The following is a 27,832-nucleotide window of genomic DNA, read 5'->3' as shown; positions in this document are numbered from 1 at the left end:
GAATCAGGTTCAGTTCCCATCACCTCTTTGGCAGTCACATCCCAAATGCATTAACTTTGCTCTACATAATGAAGTACAGTGACGGCCCGCCAGCTCATCAAACTGTTTTGTGGTGCTGGAGATGAAACCCAAGCTCTTCTGCCTGTTACCACTGACTCCACTCTTAGCCCCCTTTTTACTTTTGATTTGAGACAGGTCTCCCTCAGTTGCCCAGGCTGACCTTGGACTCACTCTGTAGCTCAGACAGGCCTTGAACTTGTGCCTCGGCTTCTACAGTAGCCAGGAAGATGGACCTGGACCAACAGGCTTGGCGAACTGTTTACCTTGTAAACAAACATAAAAACACCTACATAAAAATTTGGGAATAGAGTAGATTGAATCAAAACAGAAAGACAAAGGGGTAGGAGCAAAAGGCTGGGACTTGGACTAGAAGATTCCAAAGCAGGAAAACCACAATGCACAGATAAGCAAATGTCTCATGTGTATGGCATTAAGGTGGACATGGAAGCGAAGTACAAGAAAAATGCTAGCAACTTCTGTGGGAAGCTGATGGCCCACAAATCAGTTTCCTTTATTGTGCTGTCAAGACTGCACTGACACTCGTAATAGTTCTAGAATGACCCATTTCCACTCTGCAGTTAAGTCGTTCTAATGGGTATATCCTATCATTTTAAGTAGAAATAAGACTCAAGTAGTCTTTTTCAAACTTTTTTTTTAAAGATTTTTAAAACTGTATGAGTGTTTTGCCTGCATGTATGTCTGTGCACCAAGACCCCGTCTGGTGCTGGAATAGTCGAGGAGACATCTGACCTCGTGGAACTGGAGTTACAGACAGTTGTGAGCCAACACAGGAGCGCTGGGAGTCAAACTAGGAAACACCACCACCACCACCACCGACGGCGGGTAGGGAGGGCAGCCAGTGCTAAGCCACTTCTCTGACCTCTCAAATACCTCCATTTAAAATGGGCTGAATGCAAGTGTACCATCTGTAAATAATCCACTTAGACTAAGGTGCAGTAAAACTGCATCTGAACTCCACGAATAAAATTGATGGTCCAGAGAGTATTTTGATTAGAACAGATGGGAAACATAAATACTGTCTGTCACACTCCACGTCGTATGTTGAAAGTACTGTACAAGTGCCCAAAACAAAAGCGGCTCTCAGAAACAATTTTATCCTGTTTTCTCAAAAAGCTCCTTGCAAAAGAGAGTCCATTTGTTCTGAGACTGTGGACCCAGGCTCTTCCCCACATTACTGGAAAGGTGCTAATAAATGGATCCTCGAGGTTACCACAACCATCCACGCATATCCCATGCTGTCCCCTCAGTACTGTGGAAATGCCCCATCAATTTTGGTGGCCCAGGCCATGAGTCCCCCTACAATATCCTGAACGGTTACAGAGTCCAGCTCTGGCACTGCCTTTAAGGACTGCAGGACCCTCACGGCTTTTTGGGAGTCGTTCCCCAGTTTGCAAATCACATACACGGAGACAGCAGCTCCTTCCTGCGAATCCCGCTTCCCATCCCGGAGGGCATCCCCTAAAAGCTTCAGGCTGTTGGCATCCCTGCGTTCCAACTGGTTCAAAGGGATGTGGAGGGCGTGCGGCAGACGACAGATGTCGACCTCCACTTGAGGCCGGACGTCCAGCAAGATGTGGGGCGCTCCGGAATCCAGAAGCCGCTTGTAATCGGTCACAGAAATCCGCTCCTCGGGGCTCAGGAGTTTCAAGGCACGGCACTTGTCGGTGGCCGAGGAGCCACAGAAGGCCTCGTAGTCCTGCAGGCGGGTCACGGTGGGCTGCTGACCGCATACGACACAGTCGGGCCGGCGGCGCCGCAGCCGGATCCTGCGGAAATGGCCCCCGAGGCCGTCGAAGAGCAGCATGCTGCCGCTGTAGGACGTCCCGAGCCCCGCGGCGATCTTGAGCACCTCCAGCGCCTGCACGCAGCCCAGCACGCCGGGCACCACTCCGAGCACGCCGCCGTCGGAGCAGTTGGTCACCGTCTCCGCCGGGGGAGGCCGCGGGAACACGCAGCGGTAGCAGGGCCCGCCGTCGTAGTGGTAGACGGTCATCTGGCCCTCGAAGCGCAGCGCACTGGCCGACACCAGCGGCCGGCCTGCCAGCACGCACGCGTCGTTCACCAGGTAGCGCGTGGGCACGTTGTCGGAGCAGTCGGCCACCACGTCGTAGCCGCGGACCAGGTCGAGCGCCCAAGCCTCGCTGAGCGCGCGCGCGTACGGCACATACTCCACCGCCGAGTTGAGGCGGCGCAGCGCGGCGGCCGCCGACCAAGCCTTGGCATGGCCCGCCAGCACCTCGTCGTGCAACACCTGCCGGGCTAGATTGCTCGTCTCCACCACGTCGTGGTCCACCAGGCCCAGACGGCCCACGCCGGCCGCCGCCAGGTACTGAGCCAGCGGGCAGCCCAGCCCGCCGCAGCCCACCACCAGCACCGAAGCGCCCGCCAGTCGCAGCTGACCGCGCACGCCCAGCTCCGGCAGCAGCAGCTGACGGCTGTAGCGGAGGATCTCATCCCGCGACAGGGCGGCCTTGGGGAGCAGCGGCGACAACGGGACCGGACGCTCGGGCTCCGACTCAGACGCCAGGGCTGCAGTCAACCTCCGCTTCAGCGAAGCCAGCTCTTCCTCACGCCGAGCAATTTCATCCAGTAAGGCCGCTACGTCCTCCTGGGCAGCCATGACAGCCTCTTCCGGAAATATCCGGGAAGTGACTTCCGTTTCCGGTTGCCCATCTCTTAGCGACTGGACGACTAAGGCGCTCCCTAGAGTTTGAGGAAATGAAACGAACGGGTGTTTCCTGATGAAAACTTCACAGTCGACTTGGAACAGTCACAGAATCTGAGTACGTCCAGGGAACCACACGGAGGCCAAGACTCCCTCGGCTTCCGGAATTTGGTACGACCCACGCGGGTGACGTAATTCCGCTTCCGGTGCCTCGCGCGGACCCGTCATGGCCTCCACGGGGGCGAGTCGCAGCGGTGCTGCGTCTCAGCGACCGCCGCAGGGCCGCTCCTCGCGACAGGACAAGTATTCGGTCCTTTTGCCCACCTACAACGAGCGCGAGAACCTGCCGCTCATCGTGTGGCTGCTGGTGAAGAGCTTCTCCGAGAGGTAGAAGCAGCGTCTCGCGCGGGCGCCGCGGAGCCAGCCGCGGGCTGCGGGTCGGCGGTTGGCCGCGCGAGGAGACCCATCTGGCCTCCGCTCCAGCCCGAGCCTGCTCGAGGCTTTTCCCAGCGAGGAGAGCCATGGCGGTCAGCCCCGCGTCTGTCTCGCTTGCCCTCATTCCTGCTCAGGACTCTGGCGAGATCTGTTTATCTTATGACAGCTCGCTCTGGCCTCCGCCCCCTCCCCCGCCTTTCTCTCGAAAGGGCTAACTCCACTTTTACTTGGGGCGAGGCTGAAAGCCTGACCTCATCCCCCTCCAGGCGGTCACCATCTGCCGCCGGAGCCGGGAGCCCCGAGCCAGCGCGCTCACCACCACGGCAGGGCCGAGTGCTTACGTAAGCTTGATGTTTGCGCTGTCAGGGAACCTCTGATGAGCAGTCGGAGGAGAGAGCACCTTCGCCGAGCATTGTTTGGCACCGTGATTAGAAACTGGGTCTTGTTTGTTTGTTGTGTTCATAAACACGGGGCCTTGCTCACTGCTAGGCAGAGTTGTACTGAGCCCCATTCCTAGCCCTTAGAGGAACGGGGATTCTGACATTGGACGTGTTAGGCAGGTTTTTTTAAAAGGTCTCCTAAGTGAACTAAATAAAATGCCTCCTGAGAGCAGTACGGAGTCAGTTGTTCTACGGCCAGACAAGTGTCATCATGCTGTGGTAATCTTGGGCGATCTTTTACTATCAACGTACACAAACATGCTTTTGCCAGTTGGGTAGGATGCCATGGTAGAGCGCTGTTTATTTAGACCAGTTCTGTCAAAGAACAGATTGTTTCCAGAGCTTTGTTTGTTCATTGGTTTTTGTTTTGCTTTTCAAATGAAAACGAGGACGCTGTGCCCATGTTTCTAGCAGTCAGAAAAAGTACTTGATGCCAAGCTTGGTGGTGTGCTGCAAGGGATGCAGAGGCAGACGGATTGTAGCAAGTTCAATTTCAGCCAGGGCTACATTAACAGCCCCTGTCTCAAAAAAAGAAACAAAATACTTGATACATAGTTTCTCTTTATAGAAAGCACAACCTCACCATACTGGTCCGTTGAAAGCCATAGACTGCCTTGTTTGATTGAGCCCTGACTGCCCTGGAACTCAGATCTGCCTGCTTCTGCCTCCCAGAATGCTGGGACTAAAGGTGTGAGCCACCACTCAGGGCCAGGATTGCCCGACTTGTTGTTCTTGTTTGTCTATTTGGAGTTGCTGCTGTTGTTTGGTTGTTTTGTTGTTGTTGTTTTTTGTTTTTTGGCTTTTTTTTTTCTTCTTTTTTTTTTTTTTTTTTTTTTTTTTTTTTGCTTTTGGTTTTGGTTTTGGTTTTTAGAGACAGTTTCTCTTTGTAGCCATGGCTGCCCTGGAACTCACTCTGTGGACCAGGCTGGCCTCAAACTTGGAGATCCACCTGCCTCTGCCTCCCAAGTGCTGGGATTAAAAGGCCGGCCACCGCCACTGGCCAGGCTTAGGATTGCTGTTTTGATTATATCTCTGAATAAAAATCACTTTGTATATAGTAGCCCCTCCATGTGCAATGCATATCTTTTTCGTTAGGTTTTATCTTTTAAATTGGTTCTGCCATCAGTATACTAAGCCAGAGTACATGAAAATGTTATGGTTAAGTTCTCTAATTTGGGAAAAGCTGGCAGAACCAATTTAAAAGATAAAACCTAACGAAAAAGATTAGAGAACTTAACCATAACATTTTCATGTACTCTGGCTTAGTATACTGATTTTATGGTATTTTTTGTTCTGTTTAATTTATGAGTCCAACACCCGGTACCTCCCCACTCCGCTTCCTGCTCCCTTTCATTACATTGTAATCAAGGCTGTGCTGGAATTCCCCAGCCTCAGCCTCTAAAGTTCTGAGATATCCTTTTTTGTGGTTTGGGGGCCAATTGTGCTGGGGGATGGAACTCTGCCAGTGAGCTGCATCCTGCAGTGAATATTCTGGAATCAAAATGAGGTTTACTAGGAGTAGCTGCATCTCAGATGTAGTTCTGTTGAATTGTTTAGACTACCTGACCCTCTGGTGATCTGGCTTATTTGAAACCAGAAAGGGAGGAATTTTGCTTAAGAATGACTTCACTTTGTGACATACATTTTTCAAAATCAAAAACAGTGGGGAGCTGGTCAGTGTCCCTACTCTTTTGTGTATGTTGTGGGGGTAGAGTGTGTACACACAGGCTAGTTGAGGACATCTGTCTTCCTCTTTAACTCGCCACTTTGAATTTTTTGAAACAGGGTCTCTCTCAGTGGGGAGCTTCTGTTATTTGGGGGTTTCAAACTCCCACCCCCCAGTGCTGGAGTTACAGGAATGCCTTGTCATCCCCATTCTTTTGGCTGCTGGGGATCCAAATTCAGGTCCTATTGCTTGCATGCCAAGTGCTGTTACCCACTAAGCCATCTCCCCAGTCTCCCTTGTACCTATTCTTGACATGTAGGCTGGGTTTTGTTTCTTTCCTACCAAGTTTGCCAAGGCTAACTTTCACAACCTTTAACAGTCTATTGTTTTCTGGTTGATTTCCTAGGTGCCTAATTAGGGTCAAGAGGAAGATGCTGCTTCCTTTCCATTCCCCTTTATGTCTTATACAAGGGGATGGGGCATGATGATTATGTGTGCAGCAGGTGGGATTTATCCACCAGACAACTGATGTTGAATGGTTTTTAGAGTAGAAACTATTGTGTGAATATAATAGAAAGTAATTTTAAGAGTGAAATAGCTGGTCAGTGGGGGCGTATACCCAGCACTCTGGAGGCAGAGGCAGGCAGATCTTTTGAGTTCGAGGCCAGCCTGGTCTAGGACAGCCAGGGCTACACACAGAAACCCTGTCTTCAAAAACCTAAATAAATAAATGTGAAATTAAGTCAGATAAATTCCAGATTATTTAAATTTGCTAGTGCCATTTAAAGTATTATTTTGCTTTGGATTTTGAAATAGGATCTCTGGTATTGCAGGCTGTCTGTGAAAGTCACTATAGCTGAGAATGGCCTTGAATATCCTCCTGGCTTTTAACTTAAGTTACTTAAAAATTTGAGAGATTGTCACCTAACATTAATATAAATTTAAATTTTATTTTAGTGCAATCAACTATGAAATTATAATCATAGATGATGGAAGCCCAGATGGGACAAGAGAAGTTGCTGAACAACTGGAAAAGATCTATGGGCCAGACAGAATTGTAAGTCACAGACCCCCTCCTTTCTCTATGGGGGAAGGGTGGTAAGGAACCAAGTCTGGAAAGACAAAAAGCAGCAGACCTTTTTGGCATCAAAACTATGTATCTTGCCGGGCGGTGGTGGCGCACGCCTTTAATCCCAGCACTCGGGAGGCAGAGGCAGGTGGATCTTTGTGAGTTCGAGGCCAGCCTGGTCTACAGAGCGAGATCCAGGAAAAGGCGCAAAGCTACACAGAGAAACCCTGTCTCGAAAAACCAAAAAAAAAAAAAAAAAAACTATGTATCTGATATGTGGGCCAGTGGTAATTTTACAACAAAAGAGTGGACCTCTGATTTATGATGGATTCTGCAGATAAAATGTGACACTGGGTGGATATGTTATAGCGCTGATCAGGAAGGAGTTCTTGGTTTCTGTCTTGTTCTCTCCCTTCTCTGGGCCTGCAGGTACTTTGTACACGGTGCTACCTGAGCTCTGAGCTTGTAGGGAGGAAAGACTGTTAGTGGAGACACAGGAGTGACTTCAGGGCTTGAGGCAGTTACATTTTTTCCCAAAGAGTAGGGGGAGTTGGGGAGATACTTCCTGAATCCCCAAATCCCCAACCTGACATTCTCACTGTACCATGAAGCCTGACCCCCTGTGGGAGTGACTTGGGCAGGTACAGAGGCGATTTTATAGTGGCTTCATGAATTTGATACTATTTTTAAAGCAGAGTCAGAGCTTATTAGAAGATATTCTTGATATAATCATTAGAAGATGTTCTTAGTGTAATTTGTAGAAGATATTCTTAGTATAGAAGAGCTCTTGCTTTTCTGTCAGAACCTGCCTGATCTTAGTACCCACATCAGGTAGTTCACAGGTGTCTGTAACCCCAGCACACTAACACACATGTGTAGCTGGAGTTTTCTCCAGTCCTGCCTGGCCCACGGTCAGGACAAATCTCTCTCACCCGCCAGTCCCGCAGCACTCAGATCCAACCAAATAAACACACAGAGACTTATATTGCTTGCAAACTGTATGGCCGTGGCAGGCTTCTTGTTATCTAGTTTTTTTTTTTTTATCTTAAATTGATCCATTTCTGTTAGTCTATAAGTTGCCACGTGGTTCGTGGCTTATCAGTACCTTACATCTTCTCATGGCGGCAGCTGGCAGCATCTCTCTGCCTCAGCCTTCCACTTCCCAGAATTCTTTTCTCTGCTTGTCCCGCCTATACTTCCTGCCTGGCTACTGGCCAATCAGCATTTTATTTATACAGAGCGATATCCACAACACACATGTAAAGAAAGGTACAGCGTAGCTGTGGCTTCACCAACAGTTGCTGTGAGTTGTATTTTTTTTATTACTAGTTGAGTTTTAAATCTTTCAAGATATTTGTGAATCCTGCTTTGGATAGCTTGGACCAAAAGTGCACAGTTGAGTATAGACTTAACTATAGAACATGTTCTGGTGTCAGCTTGCATTTCTCATTTGTGTTTGCAGCTCACTGCACTCCAGGGGTTCTTGGTGTGCACACATTGCTGGATGATTTACTGTGGGGACCTGTCCTGTTCATTGTAGATGTTTAGTGGCATCTCTGGCCTCTACCCACAAGATGCCAGTAGCAGCTTCCCTCCCTTCTTGGCAAGTTGAAATGAAGTTGTTTCATGTTCCCTTGGGGGCAACATTGTCCCTTTTCCAGATAGAAAACCATTGTCAGAGACACAGAAGTCTTTGGAGACTCTCTGGAGACTTACTTGCCTTTCAAGAAATGGTAGTTCATCACCATAAGAAGACTAGATCTTTTTCCCTGTGATACTGGAGAACTGAACCTCGGACCGTGCACATGCTAGGCAGATGCTCTACCACTGAGCTCTACCACCAGCTCTCTTTCTATTCTTCGAGACAGTGTCTTACCACTAAGTTGTCCAGGATGGCCTCAACACATACCTTCCTGAATGTGGTGGTATACTCTTTTAATCCCAGCACTCGGGAGTCAGAGCCAGGCGGATTGTGAGTTCAATGCCAGCCTGGTCTACAGAGCAAGTTCCAGGACAGCCAGAACTCTGTTACACAGAGAAACCCTGTCTTGAAAAACAAATAAACAAAACAAAACAAAAAAAAGCAACTGGCTATGTTATCAGAGCAGTAGAAAACAAGGTCAGTCATTCAAGGCACAGTTAGCTGGCAGAGGAGAAGGGGTGGCAATAGTGTTTAAAGTTTGGAAAGATGAAAAATGACACCAAAAGCTTTGGAAAGCTGTAGAATGATTTGTTAAAGGCTCAGTTTTTCTAATAATGAATCAACGAGTGCTTGAAAAAAGGGTAGATGGTGCATGTCTTTAATCCCAGCACTTAGGAAACAGAGGCCAGCCTCATCTATGGAGTGAGTTCCAGGCCAGCCAGGGATACACAGTGAGACCCTGTCTCCAAAAACACAACAAAAAAAAGTATGATAGATGTGAAGATAATTCTGTTTCCTATAAGAGTGGAACCAGAAGTGGGGGACATGTAAAACTTTTACTGTAAGATTAGAATTAAAGTTCTTTTTCCTGTTGCAGAGGCCCTGGATTTGATTCCGAGCACCCACATAGTAGCTCACAGCCATTCCTAACTCTTGTTCCAGTGACTCCCACACCTCCTTCTGGCCTCCATGGGCACCAGGCATGCACATGGTACATAGACATACACACAGGCAAAAATTCATAACACATAAAAGAAAATTTAAAAATCTAAAAAACGCCGGGCATGGTAGCCCACGCCTTTAATCCCAGCACTCGGAAGATAGAGGCAGGCAGAGGATCTCTGTGAGTTTGAAGCCAACCTGGTCTACAGAGCGAGTTCCAGAACTGTTACACAGCAAAACCTTGACTTGAAAAACAAACAGAAATCTAAAAAAAAAAAAAAGAGTTGCATTGAACTGGCTGGTGTGGGGGCTGCTGTCTTTGCTTTGTTGTTAGAAGTAGGTGTCCTGACGTCTGGGTTGACTCAGACCAGCTGAGCTGGAGCTCCTGATGCTTGGCCCTGCCTCTCAGACACTGGTACTGCTGGTGTTACACCACAGTGTGTAGTGTTGAGGAGGGAGCCGGCTCTTCATGCATGTTAGGCTACATCTCCAGCCCCCAAATACCTTTTTGGCTTTGGACAAAAATGTTGAACATACTCCACTTCAAGGTCTAATAAATTCAATAATCTTTTTCAGTGAGATTGCATTTATAGTAACAAAGTTAAGATCCCTGGAAGTATAGTCTTGAGTATGCATTTTTGGGAATAAAATGAAATTTTAAATATTTTTGTCTTTTTATGTTGACATGTTGTTTCTTCTTGCAGCTCCTGAGACCACGGGAGAAAAAGCTGGGCCTTGGTAAGTTGGGGCTCCGCCCTTCCTGTTACGTGACCTAGTCACATTTGCCTCCGTGTTCCCAGTTTGGAAAAGGGCCCAGTACAGTCAGCTGTGGTGGCCTTTGTGATCTTTGTGACATCTGACGGTTTTACTTAGGTTGCCTGTATCAGTCAGGACCCACTCAGCGAAACATAAACCACTCCTTCTGTCTAAATAGGATACTTAATACAGGGATTCTAGTTAAGAAGGAGAACAATTGTTCAGAAGTCTGATACAAAGCTGAGCTACTAGGAGAGGAGTGACTGACTGCTGAGGAGCTGGAGTGGGGTGGGAGAGGTGGGAAGTTGGAGTATGGTAGGGCCCAGAAACCTGCTCTGGGTAGAGGAAGAAGAATGTAGGGGAGGGGCGAAGGTTGCTGAAAGTGGAACTGTGGAAGCTGGTCAGTTGATGCTGCTAGGTGCCATGCAGACAGGGTTACTTAGATGTCCCTGGCTTCCCCTGGCAATCTTCACTTGTGCTTCCCACAACTGTCTGGAACACAAGTGACAAGAACCTGGGAAGTGGGGTTCCGTATAGTATAGCCTAGATAAAGGAAGAGCCAGGGTCTGAGGGTGCACATCTTGGACCAGTATATACTTTGCAAAGTCTTTAAATGGTAAGTCTAAAAGGTGATTATTTCTAAGAATGAAAAAGTTTCCACCTTAAACAGCATTCTAGAGCAGTGGTTCTCAGTCTACCTAATGTTTTGAACATTTAATACAGTTCCTCGTATCGTGGTGATCCCAACCATAAAATTATTTCACTGATATTTCATAACTAATTTTCTACTGTTAAGAATCATAATGTAGCCGGGCGGTGGTGGCGCATGCCTTTAATCCCAGCACTCGGGAGGCAGAGGCAGGCGGATCTCTGTGAGTTCGAGGCCAGCCTGGGCTACAGAGTGAGTTCCAGGAAAGGCGCAAAGCTACACAGAGAAACCCTGTCTCGAAAAAACCAAAAAAAAAAAAAAAGAATCATAATGTAAATATCTGATATGCAGGATATCTGATATTCGACCACTATTGAAAGGGTCATTTGACCCCCAAAGGGGTTGCAACCCATGCATGGATTGAGAACCGATGTTCTAGAGTATTTCACATGAGCCCAGTGGTTCTGAGATGAGACTGGAAATGCCTTCTTTTCATAGTTCTTAACAGATGGAAGCTGCTAAGCTGGGAGATGGCTCAACAGTTCAGTACTTGCACATGTACCAGGACCAGAGTTCAGATCTCCAGAAATGCTGGGTGTATGTGGTGGCTCACCTGTAATTCAGCCGCAGAAGGAGGAGTGAGACTAGCCAGATCAGTGAGGTCTGAGTTTGCTTGAGAGATCCTGCCTTTAATAAATGAGGTGAAAGAAGGATTGAGCATGACTTCCACCATCAACTTTGAACCTTCACATGCTCACACATACATACCTCATTCCCAGAAAGAGGGAAAACATGCATGCACACATGCATGCAAACACACATGGAAGAGGGAACAAGAAAAGGTTCTGTCCTGAAGAATGAACTTGCTAGCAGCATCAAATGCTTGAACTTCTAAGTCCACAGGATTCTTTGAGATTGAAATGATCTGGAAAATGCCACCCAAAAAAAGCCACAGTTTTTGAACAGTCAGTGAAAACATTAGAGTCAGTCAAAGTTGTTAGGAAACTCAGCGCTCTAAATGAGGTGTTTGTGATGTTTTATTTTTAAAACTTGTTTCTGCTTTCATTGATCCATAGCAATTGTCCACGCTGTGACACTAGCTTCTGTGTACAGTGTGCAAGGATTAGGTCAAGGGACTTGGCATTTCTGTCACCTCAAACGCATCATTTCTTAGTAGTTGGAACATTGAAAAACCTCTCTAGACAGATCTAGTGGTGCATGCCTTTAATCTCAGCACTCAGTAAGTAGATACAGGTGGTCTTTATGAGTTTGAGGCCAGCCTGGTCTACATAACAAATTTCAGGCCAGCCAGAGCTACATAGTGAGACCCTGTCTTAAAAAAATTAATAAACAGATAAATTTAAAAAATTTTAAAAAATCAAAAAGTCTCTCATTTTATAATGCTCAACTGGTGTCAGCCATTGCAACCTGACTGCTATGGATTGTGATGGTACTCAGGATAGAGAATGCAGGCATTCCCAGTCCTCCTGGCATAACTAATCAAGTTCTGAATGGGAGACTTTGTGCATGAAGATGGCAAAATAAGATAGCTGGGCCCCTGGCCACATACTCTAGTAGGGCCTATTGTACCTGGCAAATTGCAGTTGACCTTGAATAGACAGCTCCTTTGGAACCTGACTTGGAGTGCAGGAAGAGCAGGAGGGAAACTGGCTGGGAAATGAAACTGGGGCCAGAAGGTAAGGCCTGGGGCACCGTGAATGTGGAGACAGAGTAGGCAGTTAAAAGATGGTTGGGATATACAGCCAGTATGCCTTGTAATCACAGTGGGGAGTCACTGGCAGAGGCAGGAACTCAGCCTTCCCTGGGCGTGGGTAGCACACCTGGTGCCATTTCCTGCACAGTAGCTTGTTAGACGGCCAGAAATTTTGGGGGGGAGGTCATTGGAATATATTTGAGGTTTCTGAAATAGATAATATGGCAGTGGCTAGGAAGCTGATATGTAAATAAGGAGCTCTGAGAAACCTGGCCTCTTTCTGAGAAACCTGGCCTCTTTCTTGTTAGTGCTAAACAAGAAGGTTGGGTGGCTTTTTTGGGGGGCGTTGACCAGGGAACATAGCATATAGTAATGTTTATATAATCTGAAACTTTGGAAGCTTGGCATTGATGGCTCTTAGTGTTAGCATTCTGGCCCACCCAGCATCCTGACAACATCGTCCTATGTAAAGTCCCCTTTAAGAGAAGCCCCCTTCTCATTCCCTCCCTTCTCTTTCCCTTCCCCCTTTAATACTAAAACTTTTTTTTTTTGTTTTTTGTTTTTTGTTTTTTTTGGTTTTTTTTTTGGTTTTTCGAGACAGGGTTTCTCTGTGTAGCTTTGCGCCTTTCCTGGATCTCGCGCTGTAGCCCAGGCTGGCCTCGAACTCACAGAGATCCGCCTGCCTCTGCCTCCTGAGTGCTGGGATTAAAGGCGTGCGCCACCACCGCCCGGCTCTAAAACTTTTAAGGTAAGTGCCACCTACATGATGTGTCTTTCCTGCAGCTCCCACCTACCAGGACTGCCAGCCGCCATGTCTGCATGGTGTGTCTCTTTCTCACCTGCCCTGGGACTCCTCAGATCCAACTCACCAAAGTCTCTCCTGCTGTTTTTCACAACACTTAGCAGTTTGAGGCTGAGGCAAAAGGGTCTCCTAGGTTCAAGGTCACCTTGAGCTACAGTGTGAAACCCCAACTTAAAACCCCCCCCCAAAGAAAAGACTTTTGTATTAGACTTTTTTTTTTTTTTTTTGCTAATTTTAAATACAAAGATGGTTAGTTTTGTGTTGTTTTGTTTTTTTAAAGTTGGCATCAGAATGAAGGATGGGTGGCCACCTTCCTTCTTGATTGTGTTTATAAAGCATGTGAACTGTGCCACTGAATATGGGGAGTTACCAGCTAGTTAGGGTCACTTTTAGAAGATGAATGTTTGCTTTTAGGATGCAAAGTGATTTCTTTTCCTATTTAAATGCAGACCTAAGCATTTCGGGGGGGCTTTTGTTGTTGTTTTTGCTTTTCAAATTTTATATATATGAGTGTTTTGCCTACATGTATGTCTATGTACCATATACATGAAGTGTCTGCAGAGGCCAGAACAGGGCAGAAGATACCCAGAAGCTGGAATTACAGTGGTTATGAACTGCCATATAGGTGCTGGGAATAGAACCTGGGTCCTCTGAAAGAGCAGCCAGTGCTCTTAACCGCTGAGCCAACTCTCCAGCTCCTTCTGGCTATTTTTATTAATGAATCTAACTACTTTGGTTTTTAGGAACTGCCTATATTCATGGAATAAAACATGCCACAGGAAACTATGTCATCATTATGGATGCTGACCTCTCCCACCATGTAAGTGGCCTCCTCACTCTCTGTTCTGTTCAGTGTTGAGATGGTCTTACTGTATCATCTAGACTGGTCTGGAGGGTGCAGGGATCCCCCTGCTTTATCCTTAGAATGCTAAGATTACAGGTATGCACCACCACACCCAGTTTGCCTTTCTTGATTAGGTGTTTATGATAGACTTGTCATATGTTTCTGACTTACTGTTTATTCTTTCCAAATTTCAGCCCAAATTTATTCCTGAATTTATCAGGTAGGTACTGTTTCTAGTTTTTTGGGGGGTTTTTTGTTTTTTGTTTTTTGTTTTTTTTTTTTTTTTTGGTTTTTTGAGACAGGGTTTCTCTGTGTAGCTTTGCACCTTTCCTGGAACTCACTTGGTAGCCCAGGCTGGCCTCGAACTCACAGAGATCCGCCTGGCTCTGCCTCCCAAGTGCTGGGATTAAAGGCATGCGCCACCGGCTTAGTTTTTTTGTTTTGTTTTGATTTGTTTTGTTTTGTTTTTCGGTGTGTGTGTCGGGGGGAGCTGCCCTTTTTTTTACATTTATATTTTATGTATGAGTGTTCTACATGTATACCTGAATAGCGGAAGAGTGCATCAAATCCTATTATAGATGGTTGTGAGCCACCATGTGGTTGCTGAGGATTGAACTCAGGACCTCTGGAAGACTAGCCATTGCTCTTAACCCCTGAGCTATCTCTCCAGCCTTGTTTCTTATATTTCTGATACTAAAAATTTAAAACTCTGGGCGGTGGTGGCGCATGCCTTTAATCCCAGCACTCGGGAGGCAGAGCCAGGTGGATCTTTGTGAGTTCGAGGCCAGCCGGGTTACAGAGCGAGATCCAGGAAAGGCACAAAGCTATACAGAGAAACCCTGTCTCGGAAAAAAATTTAAAATTCAGTTTGTTTGTTCATTTAAAATATTCATGCTACTTTAACTTTTCTGTCAAAATTTAACTAACATAGAGACTTGAGACTCATAAATATAGGTCTATGACTAAATGACTTACTTTAGGAGCCCTTTGGAACCATCAATTGATGGTTCCTATTTTCTTTTCTTTCAGAACAAGGAAAAGATGAAATCCTTGTTGTCTAGAATTAGGCCTGACTTGTTAAAGTCAACGACCATAGACAATAGGATTTGGTCCAGGATTTCCAGGATTCTAGGCATCATGACTCCACAGTATAACTACTCACCACCTTGTCAGTCAGCAGTCACTGCTTAAAAGAGAGACTTAAAGGAAATCATTTCCAGGTGACCAATAAAGCATGAGAGAATTCCATCCTGTTGTGACCAGTTAAGTCTGTCAGATGTGGAGACTTTTAGAGAAGCAGTAAGATGGTAGACTGGACATGTTTGAAGGAGGTGAGTCATAGACAGGGCCTCTCTGGGAAGTCATTTGGGGAAATGCATCAAGTGTATTCCATTTGAAGGTCTAAGCATGCTGATTCTCTTCAAGAAGTTTTATTCTGACATTACTGGTTGTGAGTCTTTTGAGGTGAGCAGCGCCTACAGTGAAAACAGTCACTGTCCTTCCTAGTCAGGTTTCTGTTGCTGTGACAAACACCATGACCAAAAGCAACTTGGGGAGGAAAGGGTTTTGTGTCAGGATATTTAATCACTATGTGAAGATGCACCACTGTGATTAGTTTAATAAAAAGCTGAAAAGCCAAGAGATAGATAAGAGAGGTTAGGAACTTCCAGGCAGAGAGAGGAACTCAGGGATGAATCTAGCTAGGCTCAGGAATTTCACCAGCAAGACACAGAGGGAGTCAGACGTACAGAATGGAGGAAAGTAAAGAGCCACATGGTAGATTAATAGAAACATGTTAATTTAAGTTATCGGAGCTAGTTAGGAACAAGCCTAAACTAAAGGCCAAACTTGCATAATTAATAAGTCTCCATGTCATTACTGGGGAGCTGGCAGTCCCAAAAGAAAAATGACAAGATTTATTTCATCTTGCACTTCTAGGTCACATTCCATCACTGAGAAAAGTCAGGGCAGGAACTGAAATAGAAGCCACAGAGAAACACTGTTTAACTGACCTGCTTAGCCTGAGTTACAGGCTATAGACTCCAAAACTACTGCTCGGGGATGGCACCAGCCATAGTAGGCTTGGCCCTTCCATAGCAATCGTCAATCAAGCAATGCCCCAGGGGCTTGTCCACAGACCAGTCTGAAGAAAGCTTTTTGTTGTTGTTTTTTGTTTGTTTTTCCAGACAGGATTTCTCTGTGTAGCTTTGCACCTTTCCTGGAACTCACTCTGTAGCCCAGGCTGGACTCAAACTCACAGAGATCCGCCTGCCTCTGCCTCCCAAGTGCTGGGATTAGAGGCGTGCGCCACCACTGTCCGGCTAGAAGGCATTTTCTTAATTGGGGTTCCTTTTTCTCTGAAGACTAACTTGTGTCACGTTAGTGACAAAAACCAACCAGCACAATTGCAAACATCTGAGTTGAATAGTCTGGACCATTTTTGCAAGTGTTAAAATTTAATGGGCTTGCTAGGCATAGTGGCACAAGCCTTTAATCCTACACTAGGGAGGCAGAGGCAAACTGATCTTCGTGTGTTCAATGCCAGCCTAGTCAACATAGTGTTCCAGGACAGCCAGGGCTACATGGACCCTGTCTCAAAAGGGGGAGGGAGGGAAGTACTGGGCATATGGCAGCATCTGTAATCTCAGCATTGCTGAGTCAGAGGCAGGAAGAGTGCTGGGAATTCAAGGCCAGCCTGCACTAAAGTGAAACCCTGTTTTTATTATTGTTGCTGTTGTTATTGTTGTTTGTCCTAGTCTGAGAATTGGGAAGGTTTCTATTGACTTATACAGATATATACTTGGATTCTAAGTCAATAATTGCAACAAAACTCTTAGTGGGAATATGGATGTCTTGTTTTCTTTAAGAAACAACAGTCTGGGGCTGGAAAGATGGTTCACAAGTTAAGAGCACTAGCTGCTCTTGAAGAGGTCCTGAGTTCTATTCCCAGCAACCACATGGTGGCTCACAACTATCTAGAATGAGATCTGGTGCCCTCTTCTGGCCTGCATGTATACATGCAGGCAGAACACTATACATAATAAAGAAATCAAAAAAAAGAAGAAAAAGAAAAGAAAGAAACAGTAGTCTGGAGGTTCCTGGCCTTTCCTATAGAAGGGACCTGGACAGTGGGGGAGGGCTTGGGGCCAGCATGTGGTACAGTTAGCAGATAGAATCCCTGGACTCTAAGAAAAGTAAATAGAAGGACTGGAGAGATGGCTTAGTGGTCACAAGCACTAGCTGCTCTTTCCTGAAGACCCAGGTTCAATTCCCAGCACGCATGTGACAGCTCACTACCAGTCTGTAACTCCAGTTCCAAGAGACCCAACACCTTCTAGTCTTTGAGGGTACTGCAAACACATGGTATACTGATATGCAGGCAGGCAGATCACCCATACACATAAAACTTTTTAAAATTTTAATAAAACTGGCCAGGCGGTGGTGGCACATGCCTTTAATCCCAGCACTCAGAAGGCAGAGGCAGGCAGATCTGAGTTCAAGGCCAGCCTGGTCTACAGAGCAAGTTCCAGGACAGGCAGGGACTGTTAGACAGAGAAACCCTGTCTCAAAAAACTAAACAAAATAATAAAATTCAAGATCAGTTCAGGTTTGAAAGACTCATTTTGGACAGTCAGGTCATCTATTTGGCTTCATGCTTTGTCTCTGCTTCCCTTAAAACTTGATTGTGTGGCCGGGCGGTGGTGATGCACGCCTTTAATCCCAGTACTCAGGAGGCAGAGGCAGGTGGATCTCTTTGAGTTTGATGCCAACCTGGTCTACAAAGTGAGTTCCAGGACAGGCACCAAAACTACACAGGGAAACCCGGTCTCGGGGAAAAAAAAAAAAAAAAAAAAAACTTGATTGTGTGGTTTATAAAGATGCTTGTTGAAAGCCTAAGAGTTTTTTCTAATTGAGTTTTCCCCCCAACACACAGGAAACAAAAGGAGGGTAATTTTGATATTGTCTCTGGAACTCGCTACAAAGGAAGTGGGGGTGTTTATGGCTGGGATTTGAAAAGAAAGATAATCAGGTACATGTGTGTATGTGTGAATGTTACGTGATTGCTCTACAGGGGAACTATTGGAAATAGATGGAATACTAGGATTAGATTACCACAGTCAAGGCTTTTGGGTTTGTAGGATCAGGTTATAACTGTCAGTCAGTCTTCCCAGATAGCATCTAACCTGCAGTTTTTCTTTTCCAAAAGTTTTACTTTGGCTGTCTAGGGGAAAATGAGCACAATTATTAGAACCCTTAATAGCATTGGTCTGTATCAGTAGAGTTACTGTTTTGATTGCAGTTTTATATCATGCAGTTTTGGAAAAACCATTTTAAGTAAATACAGCACTAGATGAGAGCAGCTTTTAAGTCAATCAGACCTTAGTTAGAGTTATGTTTCTCAATATTGTGTTACCTTGTATATTTACCCTTTTAACGCTTTACTTTGGCCATCTTAAAGCCAGCAATCTAGTTCTGTGATACTGTCTGACAAAGCTGGGTAGGATTCCATGGGCTGCTTGGCAGCCCCTCCACTGCCTCACCTGGCCTTGCTCCTGCAGCTAACTCCCTTCAGCACAGGGCTGGCTGACAGGTCACACAGCAGGCAGTTAGTGCTGGTGGTTGGCTGGGACATCTCAGTTCTGATGGCTGCTCGTGTGTGTGTGTGTGTGTGTGTGTGTGTGTGTGTGTGTGTGTGAGAGTGTGACAGACTGGGAGATGTGCACCTCAGGTGTTGTTTAGGTGCTAGTCTTAAGGCATCCTCCACCTTGTATTTTGAGATAGGGTTTCTTTTCTGCCTGGCTTTCAGTGAGCATTCTGAGGACCCCACTCCTGTCTTCATGCATTTGAGGCTGGTACTTTGCTACCTGCGACATCTCCCCATCATCCCCCACATGTGCTGCTGGGGCTCCTATAAGATCAATATTTTCCATAAACAGATAATAGGGAATCATCTGGCTCTTGGTGTGAAGACCATAAGGAACTGAGACACACAGTATACCCACTCAGTGTCAGGTGATAGGAAGGGAGAGAGGTGTACCTACACTAATGTCTTCTGTCACCGAATGCCTCATCCAATTGCAGATTCAATTCACCTCAGTCATGGCATCTTGGGGTAGTCATTTAAAACATTTAAGAGACTTAATCTTCTGTGAAGTAAAGAGATTGGATAAGTAGTGCTTTTCAATCCTGCTAACACTGGAATCTTAAGACGAGAGAAGTACACACAGCCCTTTTCTCACCCATTGCAGACTTCATGACTGACAGTCCCCAGAGGGTGGATGCAGACTCAGCTAGGCTGACATTGAGTTATTAATCTTCCAGGGCATTTTGAACTTGGGCATTCATTCACTGTTAATTAACATTAGGGAGTTCTAATCATGAGCACGTTCTGACCTTTTAGTCATGGCATTTAGTACATCTGGTGATAGCAGTTACTGTCTGCACTGAATAGGCTTTGTGTCTTTCAGTGTGGCCAAAAATGAATTCAAACCCAGACCGGGAGACTCTGAACACATTTTAGTCACAACATTCTAATTCAAGGTCAGCTTGAACCATACAGGGATTCCACACCATCCAATTAAAAATACACCATCACCAGGCGGTGGTGGCGCACACCTTTAATCTCAGCACTCGGGAGGCAGAGGCAGCCAGACCTCTGAGTTCAAGGCCAGCCTGGTCTTCAGAGCAAGATCCAGGACAGGCTCCAAAACTACATAGAGAAACCCTGTCTCGAAAAACAAACAAAACTCCACCATCACTGGGCAGTGTGACACCTGCCTGTTGTCCGCCATACTCAAGAGGCTGAAGCGGGAGGGTGACTTAAACACAGGCTTTTGGAACCAGCTTGGGCAGCATAACAAGATTCCATCTTACAAATGTAAGATAAAAAAATAACATTGTTTTGGGGCTGGGGGTGATCACCTAATATGTAGAAGCCCTGGAAGTCCCAGAGGGGCTAATCCATGATCATGTCAGGAAGCATAACGACAGGCAGGCAGGCATAGTGCTGCACACTAGCTAAGAGCTTCCATCCTGATTAGCAAGTCGGAGGCAGAGAGAACAAGACTGGGCTCAGCATGAGTTGTTTTGTTTTGTTTTGTTTTTCTGGTTTTTCTAGACAGGGTTTCTCTGTGTAGCTTTTGGAGGCTGTCCTGGATCTCACTCTGTAGACCAGCCTGGCCTTGAACTCACAGAGATTCATCTGCCTCTGCCTCCTGAGTGCTAGGATTAAAGGCGTGCGCCACCACTGCCCAGCTTGGCATGAGCTTTTAAAACCTCAAAGCCCACCCCTAGTGACGCCCTTCTCAAACAAGGCCACACTTCTTAATCCTTCCTGAACAGTTCCATCAACTAGGAACCTAGTATTCAAATATGTCTATGGGTTCATTCTCATTTAAAGTACCACAGAGAGAGAACATAAGCTCTCTAAAGCTTTGTTTTTTTTTGTGGGGGGGCACTATATCTTGGAATGGTATCACAGATTTTAGACATAACTGAAGATTGGAAAAATGTTTGTTGGTAGCCATCATCCCAGCTGCAGTCTCTTAACATTGTGGTTTGATCTTTTTGGGGGGTGGAGTGGGGATCAAGACAGGATTTCTCTGTGTGTAATCCTGGCTTGCCTGGAACTCTTATCTGTAGACCAGGCTGGCCTCAAATTCAGTAGTCTGCCTGCCTCTGCCTCGAGATGCTGGGAGTAAAGGCCTGCGTCACCAATGCCTGGTGAATTTTTTTTTCTTTTTTAATTATCTTCTATAAGGAAGCCTTGGTTTAGGGCTTTGGGGCTTTGGAGAGTGATTCTCTACCTTCAGGCCATCCCAGAAAACCTTTCTGAACCTGTGTTACTAAAATGGCTGCCACACAAAAGTCATTTCCTTCAGGCCTTTGACACCTTTTGAAATGCTAATACAACAGTCTCCAATAGCTTGAGACTGATAATTGTGTGGGCTATGTTAATCTAGAGCCATTGTTATGGATTGAGTGTTTGTGTTTCACAAATTCCTATGTTAAATAAGAACCCCTCCCCCGCCCAGTGTTTTGGAGTCTTTGGGAGGTGATTAGTTTGGAAGATAATGGGATGAACCCTTTGATGGGATTAGCATCCTTTTAAGAGATCAGAGTGTCACACTCCACCCTATTCCCACGTCTAGCACCTTTTTAACTTCTCTTTAAAACCAGGAGACTACATCTCCAGTTTAAGACAGTGTACGGTTATAAAAATATGATGTGCGGTATCCAGACACCACCTGAAGCACCCGAGACCCCCATCCCGCTTGTTTTTCTTCAGACAGTCCGCTTCCCTGGCTGGCCAGGAGTTTGATCCTCCTGCTGCAGTCTCCTGAGTGCTACCAGGAGACTTGTACCGCCATGTTAGGTGTAAAGTCAGTCTCCATTGGCTGAAATCTGAAAAAGAACTTAGCAAACCTTATCTTTTCCTGCGTGCAAACTCATTCTCAAATCCTTGACCTTTTTCTGCCAAAGCATTTATAAGTTTAAATAATTGGTTTTTCTGTTTAGCAAAGTTTGTGTGTGTGTGGGGGTGTTGTTGAGTGTGTGCATTCGTGTGTGTGTGTGTGTGTGTGTGTGTGTGTGTGTGTGTGTGTGTGTGTGTCACTTTCATGTAGCCCAGGCAATCCTTGCCACACCTAGTCCATGCAGTGCTGGGGACTGAACCCAGGCCTTTGTAGACATATGCTGGTAAGCACTCTCCCAACTGAGTCATGCCCCCAGCCCTTCTTTCTCAGCATACTTTGGCAGGGTGGTTACTTTCAGGTCTCCTCTATTTCACTTGCAAAGGGTAAAAATTCCCTATTCTTTTCTGAAAAGTGTCAGGTCTCATTTCATTGTCTTTTTGTTCTACAGAATTAAGTGTATGTGTGTGTGAGAGAGAGAGAAATTGGTATCACATTTATTAATGACTAGCATTTGTAACATTGTGCTCTTGGGTATCTTTGGGTTTCTTTTGTTATTAAAATATATTAATAAGGAAAATCTGATTAATTTGGCAGCCGTGGGGCCAATTTTATAACTCAGATTTTGCTGAGACCAGGAGCGTCGGACTTAACAGGAAGCTTCAGGTACAGTGTTTCTTCTATATCTGGAACTTTTCCCTTCATTCTTGCTTTAAGAGGCTATTAAGCAGCCGGGCAGTGGTCGACCATGCCTTTAATCCCACCACTTGGGAGGCAGAGGCAGGAAGAACTCTGTGAGTTCCTGGCCAGCCAGGGTTACTCAGAGACCCTACCTCAAAAACCAAAAAAAAAAAAAAAAAAAAAAAAAAACCACTGTTAGGAGAGCTGCTTTCCCAGCCAAGCATGTTAATCCCAGCATGCAGGAGGTGGAGACAGATGGATCTCTGAGTTTGAGGCCAGCCTGGTCTACATAGTAAATTGCAGGCCAGGGCTACATAGAGAGACCCTGTCTCAACATCCTCCACCCCCCAAAACAGCTGCTTTTCTTCCACACTGACTGTCAGCAGACTGGACCTCCAAAGAACCTTGTTAAAGGCAGCGTGTTAGACTCTTGTTTTCCAAGTTGAATTTGGCATACTTGTTTACCTCATTGCTGGGCTGGCTGCCCACTGGAAACATGGCTGTTGCTGGTATGCTCTAAAGAACAGCACATTCATATCTCAGCCATAGCATCCTCTGCAAAAAAAGCCTTAGGTCCTTACTATTTCTTCTTTTCAGTTACCTTGTTCTCTCTATAAGTGAGTCTCTCCTGTCTGTTTTACCCACACTTAAAATCTAAAAGATACAGGAGCCTGGGGTAAGACTGGAGGAAGAGTTGGTTTCTAGATGACTCCCTGGATCTTCAGAGAATATAACTATGCCAAATTGCCACATTGAGCATGCGTGTGCACACGCATATGAGAGAGAGAAATAAAATTAAAAAGGAAATTGTAGCCTCCCTACCTATTGTTTTAAAAGAATAAAACCCCTTCTAAAAACTGATACCTCTTGCTGCTTGAATTTACTGAACAAAAGGATTGGATTCCCCACACGACTTCTACATCTTTATAAACTGAGTCAGCCATGTGCTTGAATGGCGAGGTGTGCTTAACCTAAGGGATTTGCCTACCACAAATGCCTGTGACCTCAAATGTTCACAGAAGTCTGCAGGATGGCCTCCATCCTGTGATGCCTAATCCTGGTCTAACCTAGCTCACCCATAGTATTAACAGCTGTTCCGGGGGTGACCTGATTGTCCTCAGAACCTTAGCCCATGTTGGCAAGTAGATGCCTGTTAACTGCTGGGCTGCTTGTCACCATGGTACATATCATCACTTCCATCTGTCAATTCTGCCATTCCAGCATGTCTGGTTCAAAGGCTGATGTTAAAGCAGTTTCAAAGCCAAAAGTACAGGTGCTTGTGTATCAGTGGCTAACTTACCATATCTTCATAATTCCTAATAAGTCTCAAGAAGACACTAAGAACTCATTTTCAAAAGTATTCCAAGCTCTTATAAGGTACATCTTGCCCAAGACACATGATCATAAGCTCTGAGAACTTGTGTATCTACCAGTGACTACTGAGAACTTTAGATTATAGACACCAGTGAGTTCTGAAAGTTCAGGATATGAGTGACAGGCATGTGTCCAGATGTTTATAAATACTCTGTTTTCTTACAGATTGTACCGAAAAGAAGTTCTACAGAAATTAATAGAAAAATGTGTCTCCAAAGGCTACGTCTTTCAGATGGAGATGATTGTTCGAGCAAGACAGTTGAATTACACCATTGGTGAGGTGAGTGAGTTGCTGAGTTCTGTGTCCTACTCCCCAAAAACGGAGGTTTACAAAAGCATAGCTCTCCTAACTGCTGAGTTAGCAGCATCTTAGACTTCCGGTTATTTGGAGTGTCCATACACTACAAGGTGAACATTCAGATGAGTGTGTTTGACCTACTGCGATTTATACCAAGGCATGATTCCTTGTAAATAATGAAGTTGCTGGCACCCAGAGCTCTTTCTTCTGAAGAGTCAGCTCTGCGGTATGAGCTTCTTGGCTGCTTTTCCTCTTAGTAGATGTTCAGGGCTACAAAGCACCCGCTGGAGGCAGGGTTTCAGGCTGGATGGTGAGTTATTAGAGAGAATCCCATATCTAATACCAAAGCCTTACTCATAGCAAGAAAACACCCCCTCCCAGAATGCCTCCTTCCTTGTGAACATTAGAAAATTGGCAATTTAACTCCACCGTGATCATTAAATGTAACAAACTGAAGGGAGAAAAAAGTGAAAGGTCATTTTACTTTAGAAATTTAAATGAACTAACATAATATTCGGGGTCAGTGCTTCTCAGACAGCTATGGATTTGAGTCAGATGACTTATTTTAGATAGTAAATATGCTAAAGGACAGTTACTTGAAGAACCATGACTGTCAATGTACATGTCCAACTGGTGGTGTGGGTTGAAGCTTTGCTCTTGTATTAGTAATGCTGTAGTCCTAGCTTGCTGTTTACTAATGTATATGTATTTTTTAACCAGGTTCCAATATCATTTGTGGATCGAGTTTATGGTGAATCCAAGTTAGGAGGAAATGAAATAGTCTCTTTCCTGAAAGGATTATTGACTCTCTTTGCTACTACATAAAAGAAATTATTCATTTATACTTACCGTGTTCATTCCAATTAAAAGTAAGAGAAGCCCAGGTGACTGATTTTTATCATTGTTCTCTTAACACATGAGCCAAAGGTAAGGTGTATTTCATATGGATCGTTTCTCTGGAGAAACTCCATTTTTATATTTCAAACTAAAATTTAAAGTTATTGGTTTAATGAGCAATGTTCTCAACTTTCATGTATATTGTGCTGTATTAAGACCTATAAATAAATGTATACGGGTTTTTTGTAAAATGTTGCTGCTTTCATTAGATATGTTGGTGCAGAGTTTCCTATGAGAAAGAATATGAAATACTCCATATAAAACTAGGTTGTTAGTTCTTTATACCTAGATGTTAGAAAGGGAAGGTTAATTACATTTACAAAACACAGTTCATGTATGAACTGAAAAAAAAAAATTAAAATTCTGACCTTAAAGTACATCTGAGATTTCTGAACCTAGATAAAGTGGTGCTCTGCACACAGACCGAGAGTGCTAGCCTGGCAAGAATGCCAGGAAGCAAACTGCAAAGTATACATTGTGAGGTGGGAAAGAGCTTGGCAGTGGTTGGCACACAGCTGCTGGTTTGTTCTGTTTTTTCCTTTTGAGCACTAGCTTCTGTTGGAAAGAACAGTATCATATCTTGTTTTATCTCAAAATACTTGTTTTTACATTATTTCAGTACCTCAACAAACTTGCCAACATGACAAAAATGTATACTATTTTTCTCCAGAAAAATGTCCTTCTTGTTAAAATGAAGGATAAGTTGCTCCATGCAGCTGGGACAAACATTCCATTTACCATCCTTCTCTAACTCTTAAAAGTCGGTAAATTTCTATCTGTAGCATAGCTTTTGAGTCATGGAGCATATTTTAGGTTTTGAGTCAATACATGAGATCTAGTTGCCTGTCCTTTGCAAGAAAAAAGAGGAGGCATCTGCCTCTAGGTCACTTGATAATCACATTTAGCTAACAGAGTCTGAGTATCAAAGAGCCCAAGCTGACTTCCAACTTCCTCTGTAGTCAGCTGGTGTTGAATTACTGGTCCTCTTGCCCTCACTTGTCAAGTGCTGGGATTATGGGTGTGCACCATCACTTAGATGCATAACCTGTATATCTGTTTTCCCACCTTACTTTGGCTGCTAAAGAAATTGAAAGTCTTAAATTTTTGTTTCCATCTTTCTGGCTGATTGTAACAGGAATGAACATTGATTAAAGTCTTCATTTATGTTGAGTATTAAAATCTTTCCAAGTAGTCCCTAGCTAGACCCATAGCACGCATTCCAATAAGGGCCACTACTGTGCTCCCCTTTGCCAGAACCTGTTGAGTGGCCATAGGAAGTGACTTCTTCATCCTTAATAACTAGAAAATTGATTAGTGTCCAATTAAAATTTTTTTAAACCAAAGTCATAGGATTATAATATTCTGAAACTTTTTTGAGTGCTGAGGAATCTTACCTGTTCTCTTGAAACGCAGCATTAAGTTGTCAGTGTCAAGTACATGGAGCAGAAGTTAAGTAGCCAGCTCAGAAGTCACTGTAGAGACAGCATTGCTACCTCACACCTCACTGGAGCAGAGAACTTTGGTCTTCTTCATGTTCGCAGTTCTTAGCGTCACAATCATTCTGTCACTGCTGGAGTTTCTCTGGGCATGTTTGAGCAGTGAACACCACCATCCAGAAGTCATTTAGAGGAGAATGTTGTCTCATTTTTATGCTGCATTTTTGTACTAATTCTGGTGACATGAGCATGCACGTCTTTTTTTTTTAACCCCTCAATCTGAATCCAGCATCTTTTGTGCTTCAAAGTGAAGGCAGTGATGAAATCCAAATTCCCTTCATTCAGTGTTATTGCTGTAGTGAGTGTCTAAGGAAAACTAGAGATGAATTTACTTTGCCTATTTCATATGCCCGTTGCCTATCTTCTACATTGTGTAGGTCCTTATCTCTAGTCCTTTGATGAAAGGCCTTGCCACACCCCTTTTAAACAACTTCTATCCCTTGTTTTCCATTGAGGCACTGATTACGCTTTTAAATATATATATTGTAATACCTCCAGAAAACAATAGTGTAGGATAAAGGTTTGTTCAACTTCCTAACCAAACTCTTAAACACTGAGCTGTATATAGTTTGTCAGAGTCTTTCAAACTTGTAAACAAGTATAGAAACTACCTATAGAAAAAAAAAGTGGGTGTGGCCAATCCTTCACAACTTCACTTGCTACTTTTCAAAGCATTTAGTCTTCCATATACTCTAGGGGAACTACTTCATTTAAAGTGGACCCAAGGGTGTTGATGTTGACATGGTGTGTTGGTTGGGGTTGATCCAAAGTGACAAAGCCAACAGTCCACATATAGTCATGTGTCCAAATTGTGGGAGCGTTGACTACAGAGGGTTAGTGCCAGAACATCCTTAGGCATCGCCAGTCCGATGGCCTCAACTCTACAAACCCCACTTTTTTTTTTTTTTTTTTTTAAGTCAAGGAGAAGTGGCCATTTGATGACTTGGAAGAATATGTTAAGTAAAGCTGAGCCCTTGTCCATCTGTTATCCCACACCAATCCACTGGAAGAGCCGACATGGCCCCAGAGCTATGTCATCTCAAGAGAATGTGTGAAGCACGAGGGCATCACACCTCATTTAAGGCTGGAAGTATCAGCCTCAACCCTTCGCCTTGCCTCTCAGCCTGTGAGAGCACGCTCTCTGAGCACGTGGAGCTTCAGGCTGCCCGCACACCCTCCCTCCAGATGTAGTCCAGGCCCAGATGGGCCCGCGCAGGGATCCCCAGCACAGCCACCTGACTGATTGTCGGAGCGTGCTGCGGCCCGCTGCTTCTGCCTCCGCAGGCGGCGCTGCGGCCAGAGGAAGGCACCCAGGAGCGCACTGCGGCCATTATCCACGGCGCCTCCTAGTGGGTCAATGGCAAATCCTCCAAATTCTCGCGAGAGCTCCCCCTCAGTGGGGATTATATAATGTCCCCAGGCGAGGTTGGGGGTGCTGAAGACACCCTCCCACAAGACAAGTAAGGGTCCCTGCAGCAGAGGCCGGAGAGCAGTCCCTGGGGGGTCCCCGTGCAGGGGGCGCTGGCCCCCACGCCCCCCCTCCCGCTTAGCTGGACAATGAGTCCTCTTATGCTAATGAGGGGCTTACGTCACTTCCGCTCTTTCTCGGCCGCCATTTTGGCTAGGGCAGGTTCGGGGACTCGCTCCGAGGCGCTTGTATTGTCTGCTGAGGGGAGACGCGGGACCAGCCCCCTCCCCCGCCCGCCGCAGCCGCCACTACCGCCGGCCCGGTCTACCCGCCGCCGCCGCCGGGACCCATGAGCTGAGCGCCCGCCCCCCGGCCGCCGCCATCTTGGCCCCCTCCCCCTCGGCGCCGCGCTCGGGGGGATTTGGCGTCTCCTCAGACACAGCTCCCTCTCTCGGTCCCCGCCGCCGAGGAGCCGCGCGGCTGCCGCCGCCCGCCCGCCCGCGACGGTGAAGCCGCGGCCCCACGCCCTCCGCCACCCTCCGCCCCTCCTTTGTCTGCACT

General features: G+C 45.6%; 2 protein-coding genes across 3 annotated transcripts; one reads left to right on the top strand and one right to left on the bottom strand.

Annotated features, from left to right (window-relative positions):
• Positions 1 to 534: 534 nt before the first annotated feature.
• On the bottom strand, positions 535 to 2,917 carry Mocs3 (molybdenum cofactor synthesis 3). The gene has a single exon (XM_052725452.1). The coding sequence runs from the start codon at positions 2,699 to 2,701 to the stop codon at positions 1,325 to 1,327; it is 1,377 nt and encodes a 458-aa protein (XP_052581412.1). The 5' UTR covers positions 2,702 to 2,917; the 3' UTR covers positions 535 to 1,324.
• Positions 2,918 to 2,939: 22 nt separating this feature from the next.
• On the top strand, positions 2,940 to 24,558 carry Dpm1 (dolichyl-phosphate mannosyltransferase subunit 1, catalytic). Of its 2 annotated transcripts, none has more exons than XM_052725454.1 (9): positions 2,940 to 3,133; positions 6,245 to 6,344; positions 9,645 to 9,678; positions 13,605 to 13,681; positions 13,900 to 13,925; positions 17,640 to 17,735; positions 21,715 to 21,783; positions 23,338 to 23,452; positions 24,191 to 24,558. In XM_052725454.1, the coding sequence occupies exons 1-9, from the start codon at positions 2,973 to 2,975 to the stop codon at positions 24,293 to 24,295; spliced, it is 783 nt and encodes a 260-aa protein (XP_052581414.1). In that variant the 5' UTR covers positions 2,940 to 2,972; the 3' UTR covers positions 24,296 to 24,558. The 2 variants fall into 2 exon arrangements, with proteins under 2 accessions (XP_052581414.1, XP_052581413.1); XM_052725453.1 differs by lacking the exon at positions 2,940 to 3,133 and adding an exon at positions 3,323 to 3,522.
• Positions 24,559 to 27,832: the final 3,274 nt, after the last annotated feature.

This window comes from Peromyscus californicus, unplaced genomic scaffold (genome assembly GCF_007827085.1).
Source record: "Peromyscus californicus insignis strain IS unplaced genomic scaffold, ASM782708v3 Scaffold_7__1_contigs__length_154581171, whole genome shotgun sequence".
Lineage (NCBI taxonomy): Eukaryota > Metazoa > Chordata > Mammalia > Rodentia > Cricetidae > Peromyscus > Peromyscus californicus.
This window is presented reverse-complemented; position numbering and strand designations above follow the sequence as displayed.

What these genes read in the sequence shown, in the direction of transcription:
- Dpm1 (XM_052725453.1), top strand. Translation starts at nt 3,341, where the DNA reads ATGACAGCTCGCTCTGGCCTCCGCCCCCTCCCCCGCCTTTCTCTCGAA. An exon ending in TTGAAAAGAAAGATAATCAG is followed by an intron (nt 17,736 to 21,714) that starts GTACATGTGTGT and finishes TTAATTTGGCAG; the next exon opens with CCGTGGGGCCAATTTTATAA. An exon ending in GACTTAACAGGAAGCTTCAG is followed by an intron (nt 21,784 to 23,337) that starts GTACAGTGTTTC and finishes GTTTTCTTACAG; the next exon opens with ATTGTACCGAAAAGAAGTTC.
- Mocs3 (XM_052725452.1), bottom strand. Translation starts at nt 2,701, where the DNA reads ATGGCTGCCCAGGAGGACGTAGCGGCCTTACTGGATGAAATTGCTCGG.